Below are 9,256 nucleotides of genomic sequence, written 5' to 3' on the forward strand. Positions count from 1 at the left end.
TCAATATACTTCCTACAGTCTGCATACATGGTCTTTAGTACACATGCTATACTTATACTCAAGTATGTATATGTATGTGTTCATATATGTTTGCTTTTGTGCATACATGGGCAAATGAATGCATGAGTTCAATAATTGATTATTTAATATATTAAATGATACGTTAACCCATCTGAATGAAGTATTAATTGTTGGAAGTTTGATAAAGTGGAGGAAGGCTTGAAATAAAATGTTCAAATTATTCGGTTGCTGGGCAGATTACTACATTCTCAACTCATAAATTGGCCTGTATAAAAACATTTGTTAACCTACTATCTTTATTTAAAACTATAATGTTTTCTGGCGGTAAAGCTAAAAATGAATGGAAGTTTCCCCTTGTCGCTTCTCTGTCACGTGATCTCCTCTGGGCGTCACGCGGGTCAGCTGATGATCGCAGGAAGAAGATGTCGCTGAGGAGCTCTGTAAGGATGGAAGCCATTCTCGCCGTAACGCTTATCCTCGTCACCGCTGGTAAAAATACAAATCCATTAAAGGATCTCGTATCTTAATGTGACATTGTGGTTGTAGGAGTGTGGCCCCACGAAGCGGAACTATGATGAAGGGGCGGAAATAAGTCGAGGGACTCATTGCTAGCATAGCAAGTTTAGCTTCTGGGAAGGTTCATTTCATCATCTTCCACAGGCTTAAAACATTCAGTCAGTATTATTGTCGTGTTTTAGTGTTGGATAATTTTTGGTTAACCACCGGGTTCATCATAAATGAAGCCTTTTGTCACCACACCAGAGCGTTATCGTTTAGCTAACGCTAAAGATGCTAGAACGAGACACAACACTGTACTTCAAAATTCCTAGAATGGTTTCGTCCGAAAAGTATAAACAGTTGAGACGTTTGGGTTTTTCTGGATTTCTCATTTTAACAAGCTGTCATGTGACAAACTCCGAGTTCCTCTTCATTCATCCTGCATGTCACGAGTGGAGTGGACCAGTGACCTCTGCTGAGTTATTGGGACAACATTCATAGATTTAAGGAGAAAAGTCACCGTTTATGTCCCTGCTGTAGCTGTGGATACCGTAGAATCAGTTACAGTTTAATAGCCTTACCATATGTTGTCTTAATCTTTTCTATTTGGTATATTTTTTATTCTATCTCTGTTTTTAAATCCTTGTTTGTTTGCTTTTTAAAATAGTTTTGTTCATTTGTCAATTGTTGTTGTGTCTAACGGTTTCTGCCCAGCCTTAAGAGTCAGTTTCTGATTTAAATAGAATAAAATAACATAAAAAAATAAATCTAGAGTTCAGTAACTGTGTTATCTTTGCCTTTCCTCTATCCAGTCAGGCTGTGTTAGTTGAAAAAAATCGGTTTGATTTAATAATGATTTAGCAAATCTAAAGATTCATTTTCTTTTACCATTACGCTTGAATTTATTTCCAGCTATGATAAATATTCAACTGTTTTTGCTATTAAGTAAATGTTAAATATAAGTACTTTTGGAGCCAAAGTGATTTGATTTGCATCAATAGACGTCAAGTGGTTGAGGAATTAATTTTTTTCTAGGAACAGGCTTTGGGTTAGTTTTTAGGTAGACATTTTAATCAAAGTTTCAATTTGGTATAGTAAAAATCATTTGTTTAGGACAACTGTTTTTTTTTTTTTTTCCTATGAAATTCATTTTGGAAAGAGATAGAAGGAGAAATAACTAGAGGAACCACTTTTAGTACTATTAGAACAGTGTGCTTAAATCCAAAATCAAATTATTTCCGTTTGGTGACACAGACCAAGTTCTGCTATTCAGGGGAGAAACCCCCCCCGCTTAGATCAGAGTATTCACTTTGATTCAGTCCTCAGTACACAGAACATTTGTCTTTCGGCTTCTCCTTTTTGGAGTCGCCACGGTGAATCATCCGCCTCCGTCTAACCCTCTGGATCCTCATCGAATGCTTCTAGATGGCTTTGGCAGCATTATTGAACAAAGTAAAGAGTGGTAGATACCTAGTTGGTATGCTCGACCAGGAAGAACGAAAACTTTTTTTTTTTGGAACAAAATTTCAGCCAGGAAAGAATGAATTTGACCGTTTTTGTAAGAAAAAACCAACAGTCGGTGTTCTGTGCAGCACCAACGGTTTCCAGGATATTCTAGGGATAAATATACTTCCAGCACACTTCTGAGAAATGCAGTCAGAACAATAATCAGAGGCTAGAAAAGTCATGCATCAATTCTCAGGAGATTTTAAAAACAGAGAAGAAAACCAAAAGGACTTCAGTTGTAAAATACATCCGATTTGAAAACCAGAGCTCTCAGGGATTTATTTAGCAGAGAATGGGTTCTGAACTGCTGATAGAAACGGTTCACAGTCTGTTTAAAGAACCAAATGTGTTTGTTTTTTTAGGCCAGTGTTTCTCGGAATCACACCTCCTCTTGTTTCCTTCAGGTGTCCAGGGGGACAGCTTGACAGTGCTGCAGGCTCCAGAGTTTTTGTCTTTTCAGAAAGGAGACTGGCCACTTTCTGGAGAGAAGATCCCAGACTTGGTGGCTCTAACCATGGGTTTCTCTGTGGAAGAGGCAATTGACAGTTTATAATCTTTCCCTGATATTTTTGCATTCATATTTGCCACAGCTGAGCTGCTTTTTCTGACAGAATGTTTTCTCTGCGCAGGATCTGTCCTGGCCGGGCCTCCAGGCTGGTCCGTTGTTCCAGCGACCTCGGGCTAACGTCCTGGTGGTCGTGAGAGGAGTTGACAGCCTGGATTTGCCTCAGAGTGTCGCTTCTTACCCCTTGGAGAACGTGAGCCAGACTGTTTTCTACATTGGAGTTTTGTCTACCAAAAAAATGTGGTATTTCATGGGAATTACTGAGGCTTTTTGTTTTGTTTCACACAGCCCGTGGCCTTCACTCTGGACAGTGTTGCAGAGATGGTACACTCCACGTTCGCTGAGTACACTCCTGTGGTGCTGCAGCTGGCTCCCAGCGAGGAGGTAGCCTCATGTCATAACAGATTTGGAAACCCCAGGAGGTCGTGCTTCCCTCCCATTGTTTGTTTTTCTTTTTTCTCAGAGACTTTACATGCTTGGCAAAGCCAATGCCGTGTTTGAAGACCTACCAGTCACCCTGCAGCAGATCCGGGCTCGTCTGTCTCAGGATGGCTCAGTGCTCACTTCTTTCCCCCTCAACTCCCTCAGCAGAAATGCAGAGGTCTGTTTCTAAAAGTCACATCACCGTGTCTTCTTAAAGACCCACTCCGATGAAAATCACGTTTTTGGCATCTTTAACATGTTTTTGTGGCGTTTTTCTCATGATAGAGGAAATATATAAAGAAAATGAAGCTTAAAATTGCTTTTCTGAGTGTTTCTTTATTCAGATTGTTGTGAATCGGTAGCAGACGAAAAAATGCTGTTTGAAGAAGCTTGTGGATGTGACACAGAAGCTACAGTTGGCGGGGCATAACCTCCCTGCTCTGCTCCATTTTGATGCATCAAATAGCAGACAAATAGATCCATGTTTGTCTGTGTTTTCCTAGTCTGAGCTGGTTTCTGGATCAAAACTGTGCAGCTGGATAGCTCCCATCTTGTTTGCCATGTTTGTTGCACTTGTAATGTTCGGTTTGGGGTGTGAGGGGCCGTAAGCTAGCAGGAGAGCGTGTAAACAAATGGATATCGGGATGGGGAGGGGGGCTTACTCTTCACCAACAGTCCCGCCCACAACTCAGAGGCAACATTTTTAATGAACCTTTGCCGCTTTGCAGAAATGATGTCCTAGAAAACAACACAGGTTTTGGATTTTAGTTAAATAATCATAATAAAAAGACCACTGTAGTACACAGTAGATCTAATGATGATCGGGGTGGGACTTTTACAATCTCATCTAACCAAAATCCTGCTGGGTGGAAAAGAAACCTTATCTTCTTTGATGATGCTTTTATTTTCTTAGGCAGATTTGCTCTTCCTGTCTGAGGTCCAAGTGCTGCATGATATCACAGCTCTGGTAAGAGGCTGGTCAGTCTTTTCTTCAGTCATGGAGAAAGTATTTCATTAGCTTTGAGTCAAATGTATTTTATCTCATCTTGCTGCAGCTGCAGAGACACCGACATTTGGCCAAGGACAACTCTCCTGACCTGTACTCACTGGAGCTGTCTGGGCTGGAGGAGCTGAGCCGCGTCTATGGCAAAGACTCTCCTCAGTACCGGGACGCCACATCCATCCTTGCTTCTGTCCTTCAGAAGGTACCGAGGAGGACCGGAGGGTAATGCAGAAGCCTTCAACAGGACCACATTTTAACCTCCTACGTTCTTTTCATTCTAGTTTGGAGAGGACATGTATCGTCTCTATGGCAACAGTGCTGCTGTGGAGGTTGTCACGGTGAAAACATTTGAAGCTCCTTTGACCAGGAAGTCTCGTTCAATCCTGGAATCTAAGCAGATTGTAAGTCTTGCGGGAAGAAAGGTGTCCAGAGAACTCAACAGCATTTCATTTAACAATGGATTAACACAGGGGCCTGCAACCTTCAACACTTAAAGACCCTTTCAGGTTGATTTCACACTGTCTCCAACCCAGTAGGAGCTTATATTTATGTTATTGTTACTTTTATGATAAATATGAATGAATTCTTGCCATGAAAAAAAAACGTAAAGAGAAAATTACATTTCTTATTCTTAATATGAAATCGTTTATAACTATTGGCAGTTTCCCAAGACTTCCTTTCAAAATAAAATAGACCCTGTATCACAAGGGATCCTTTCAATGCAGTAAATGTAGTAGGTTGTCTAATGTCAATTGGGATTAAAAAAAAATAAACCCTACACAATTACTTGAACTGTTTTTGCTATAAATTTGTAAACCTGACTAACTCAAATTAAATCAGAGCTAATTTAGTGACCCAGAAGGCGCTTAAAATCTTTTCATTTTCTCAAATATCAACAGTGCACCCTGAAACAGGCCTTTTGTGACACACGGTGCTCAAAAATGTGTTTTAGTACAACTTTGATAAGTTATGAAGCCGCAAAGATGAGTGAGTTGTACTGTACTTTCACTGTTTGTAAATGGATTGAATAAAGTTAAACTTATCTGTTTTGTTTTATAGTCCAAAAACTATGTTAATCCTCGTCTTTTTCTTTAATCAGAGAGCTACAATGGAGGCATAACAGAGCCACATGTGGCTCCAGAGCCTCAGGTTGCACACCCCTGGATTAACTTAATGTTTGTGTTCATCTCCAGAGTAACCCTGGCAGCCCGTACAACCTGGCCTACAAGTACAACTTTGAGTACGCAGTGATCTTTAACATAGTGCTGTGGATGATGATCGTGCTGGTCCTCGCCGTCATCGTCATTGCTTACAACCTGTGGAACATGGACCCAGGTTATGACAGCATCATCTATAGGATGACCAATCAGAAGATCAGGATGGATTAAATTCTCACAGTCATCATCGCTGTTTTCAGAGTAAATGTTTGTGTTTTGTGTCGGGCTTTCTTTTGCCAACAAAGAAAACAACAAAACAGGTAATGTAAAAAAAGAAGAGGCTGTGATTGATAGATTAAAAAAAAAACAGAATATTTGTTGGGTTTATTCCCTTTACTTTCACAGCTCACATGATTCCTTCATAACTTGAGCTCCTCATGTTTGCTTCACCTGATCGCCCTGCTGATTTCTGTGTTTTTTTATTATTTGTGCAGTAAAAGTGATGATAAATTTATGAAAGAAGACTTATTTGGCTAATATGTCGTGCTTGGTTTTTGTGTGATGCTGTTTAAGTTAAATACATATGTGTATATATTGAGTATACAGATACAAAAGTATGAGGACCTGCTGTAGTCTTATTGTGAAAAATGTGTAGAAGGTTGGTTTCACTGTAATTCCATTCCAAATGACTACATTTTGTTGCAAGGAAACTTGATCATAATGTTTGTTGTTATGGGTGTAAAATAAAAGAAGCTCTGTAAATCGCAATAAATATTGAATCCTTAATGAATACTTCGTTCACTTTACTGATGTTTTTTAAATGCGATTACAATCTCGCATTTGAAAAAATTGTAAAATCACTTGTGGATTTTAAAGGTAAATTGTTTAAAAGCTGTGTTCTGTTTTATGAATATTTATTTTCCAATAGCAACAGTTTAACAGGATGTCAACATTTGTAATCAGAAACTATAAATAATATAACTACATTAAAAATGCACAGTCATACTTGCTCATCTTAGACCTGCTTGTCATCCGCCTTTGTGCGTAAGCGTTCAGCCAATCAGAATTGAAATAAATTGTAAGCCCCGCCTTTAGCTTTCTATGCGACATATCATTTGTCGCGAGACTTTAAAGCGTCAGCCATAAATACACAGAATGAGGAAGTAAGGAAGACGACTGTCCCCAAGACAGTGGACTTAACGAGAGACAACAAACGATGGTGTGATTACTGATAAAAGGTAAAATACTTGGTTAGTAGATACATTATTAACTTATCTTCTAACAGTAGAATTCCATGCAGCTTCTATAAACGAGAATCTAAAGAGAAAAACAAACAAATTATATTTTACTTCCTGTTTGGACGGGAAACCACATAAGAGATGATTTCTCACTTAGCTATATTTATTATGTATTTATTACGTATAGTGCTATCTACATTACGTATTTAAGAACTTAATTTGTAGTGTATTCTACATAAATATCACGATTTATTTTCCAGAAAAAGGTGCAATTTGCTATATCCGTGTGTACAATGATACATAAACACAAAGTTAGGTTGTAAGTTTTGAATGTACAAATTTAACTTGGTTTTATACAGAGAAGTCTTTTATTTCATTATTTCTTACATTAAGGTAGTTCCTAAATTGTTTATTTAGCATATTTTGAATAAATACATAAATAAAATTGAGATATTATAGTCTTTACATAACTTAAAGAAGATAAGAGGAAAAAAAAAAGTCATGTAAACAGAATAAACAGGAATGAACAGACTCATTTTGCATCGTTGAATAGGAGATATATTTTCACAAGGGTCTTTGTACATAGTTGCTAAATACACTTAATTGATAATTTTTTTAAATGTTTGAAACATGTTTCTATTTTAAAACAACAATATCTGTTACCGTAAGTTTTTGTTTTTAGGACAAAGCTAAACGTTGTGTGTACACAGTGCACCGTTCAGAGTTTCATTTTGATAAAGAGAATCCAGCTTTTCTAAAGCTGAACTGTTCTGTTTTCGTCACAGCTGGGAGCTACGTGGTTCGCAAGATCCGGGCTGCCATCTCTGATGGAGAGTCAAAGGAGGAGCCCGTTCTAACACCATGTAGCTCTACAGGTGAGATACTACTGCATGGGTCTTAAGTAAACACGTTTTTAAACCTATAAAAAGCATCTTACCTTTGAACTCCAGGATCGCAGGTTAAGACCTCAGCAAAAACCTGACTTTTATAACCTGATAGGTCAGACTTTGAACAAAATTCCATTACTTATCTGAGGATTACATCTTGAAGCATCACTGTGAGAGTAGTCGTCTTGGAGATAAACATACAAGTTTCCTCACTGTAACCATAAACTATAAATGTTTTTCATTCAGCTAAAAGGGAGGGGAGGACGCGGGCGAGGAAATCTGCCTCAACTGCTGCACTGGTTCCTGAAGATGAGGTCGCAGGAACTGGAGTTGTAGCTGGAGCAGGAGTGGGAGCGGCAGCTGGAGTGGGAGTGGGAGTGGAAGCTGGAGCTGGAGCTGGAGCCTGTGACCTTGCAATGCCTCCACCCAGACGTGCAAAATGCTGACGCTAAAGATCTGGCTGGATGCTCCATCTACCTACTCAAAAAAAAAAAAGGTTGAAAAATATATTTAGATTTAAGGAAAAAAAATATTAAATTGCCAACAATTTGTTGCATTTTCTAGGCTTTGTAAACTAAAAACAACAGACATTACAAACACATTTTTAAGAGTAGAAGATTATTTCAGGCGTCCAGTCACAGCTGACAGATGTCCTTTCCCACCGCAGATGTTTTGATACTCAAAAGTTATAACTGCAGACACTCACTGAACAGTTTCTGGGTGTCTTGCTCTCTGCCATCTTTGTAACCAACAAATTTTGCGGTTAGCCAGCAGCATCTGTCAGTTAAAAGCCAAAGTTCATGCACTGCAGTGTTTGAAGGCTGACTCACAAACCTCTCTGTGCAGAGGCTGAGCAGGCCTGATGTTTCTGTAGTTGCAACTTTCAATAAAGAAATCAAAAATATGCTTTCATCTTTTTTTAAAATTTTTTATAAGATGTGTGTTGTTGTTTTTTCTGCCAGAAAAGGTAACCCTATTCATCTAACGCTAATATCTGTTAGAAGGAAAACACTTCCATCTATGCAATACAATAGTTGGATTTTATTTTACAAAATAAAAAAGCTAAAAGGGAAAAAAACATGGAGTTGAATAGGGTCTCAAAGTGAAGTTTCTGCTCAAGTTAATGCCATAGAAATGAAAGTGGAAAGCATGTTACAGCCGTTACAGGTTACAGCCGTCGGTGGTGTAATCCTCTGCTCTGTTTTCATATCCTGGTTCTCACACACCAGTCAGTTGGGATGTTGCTGCGGTATCACATGGGAACCACAATTTGAATGTTGAAAATTCCCTGTTTTGAATGTTGATAACCCTTGACATTGGAAATGTGCGCTGCAAAAAGAAAGTAAAGAGACTTTTTTTTTTGTTCAAGAAAAATTCCCATTTTTTTCTGTCTTGCGAGAAAAATAATCTTAAAGTTTTTCAGTAGCAACATAATTTTAGTTTGACAAAATGTATTTTTTTCTTAAAATAAGAATTTTCGGTAAGACCATATGGGGTAAGATTTTCTAACTTATTTTTATGGGGCCTGTTTTTACAGTGAATAGGACTAAGAAAGTACTGGACAATTTGGTTTTATATTTGCTGTATATAAAAATCTAAATTTTAAGTTTTTAGAACTTCAAAGTATTTCAAAGGAGAAACATTTTAGGTTGGTACTGAGTATTAGAACAAAACTGAGACAAAGTCTGCAAAAGACTTTTAATTTTTTTTTTTTTTTAGAATTTAGTATTACATTTGAATTTTAAACAGCACATATGACTAAAAGGTAGTTTGCAACATTTTATCTGTGTTCATGTCTGTGATCATGCAGTTTTCTGAAACTCCAGAACATCCCTCTTTACACACCTAATGAATTGCAAAGCAATAAATTGTTTATTAATACAGAAAATGTTTTGCAAAACAGAGAATTATTGAATCTTTCCAGATTACTGTGCAGCTGCATTCATGTTTGCCAGGTT

The 9,256-nt window shown here is 38.0% G+C and overlaps 1 protein-coding gene and 1 long non-coding RNA gene across 2 annotated transcripts; both read left to right on the plus strand.

Moving 5' to 3' along the window:
• The first annotated feature begins 359 nt into the window (after positions 1-359).
• On the plus strand, positions 360-5,963 carry atp6ap2 (ATPase H+ transporting accessory protein 2). Its single transcript, XM_004081466.4, has 9 exons — positions 360-510; positions 2,430-2,560; positions 2,655-2,783; positions 2,879-2,974; positions 3,054-3,191; positions 3,927-3,980; positions 4,069-4,218; positions 4,298-4,417; positions 5,210-5,963. The coding sequence occupies exons 1-9, from the start codon at positions 444-446 to the stop codon at positions 5,402-5,404; spliced, it is 1,080 nt and encodes a 359-aa protein (XP_004081514.1). The 5' UTR covers positions 360-443; the 3' UTR covers positions 5,405-5,963.
• A 319-nt stretch (positions 5,964-6,282) lies between these two features.
• LOC144988856 (uncharacterized) lies at positions 6,283-8,202 on the plus strand. The gene is made up of 3 exons (XR_013652907.1): positions 6,283-6,411; positions 7,197-7,286; positions 7,545-8,202. It is a non-coding gene; the product is annotated as an uncharacterized LOC144988856 (long non-coding RNA).
• Positions 8,203-9,256: the final 1,054 nt, after the last annotated feature.

This window comes from Oryzias latipes, chromosome 21 (genome assembly GCF_053564925.1).
Source record: "Oryzias latipes strain Hd-rR chromosome 21, Olatipes_Hd-rR_3.1".
NCBI lineage: Eukaryota > Metazoa > Chordata > Actinopteri > Beloniformes > Adrianichthyidae > Oryzias > Oryzias latipes.

Coding starts and splice junctions, on each gene's coding strand:
- atp6ap2 (XM_004081466.4), top strand. CDS start 444: ATGTCGCTGAGGAGCTCTGTAAGGATGGAAGCCATTCTCGCCGTAACG. Junction 2,784..2,878: donor CTTCTTACCCCTTGGAGAAC/GTGAGCCAGACT, acceptor TGTTTCACACAG/CCCGTGGCCTTCACTCTGGA. Junction 2,975..3,053: donor AGCTGGCTCCCAGCGAGGAG/GTAGCCTCATGT, acceptor CTTTTTTCTCAG/AGACTTTACATGCTTGGCAA.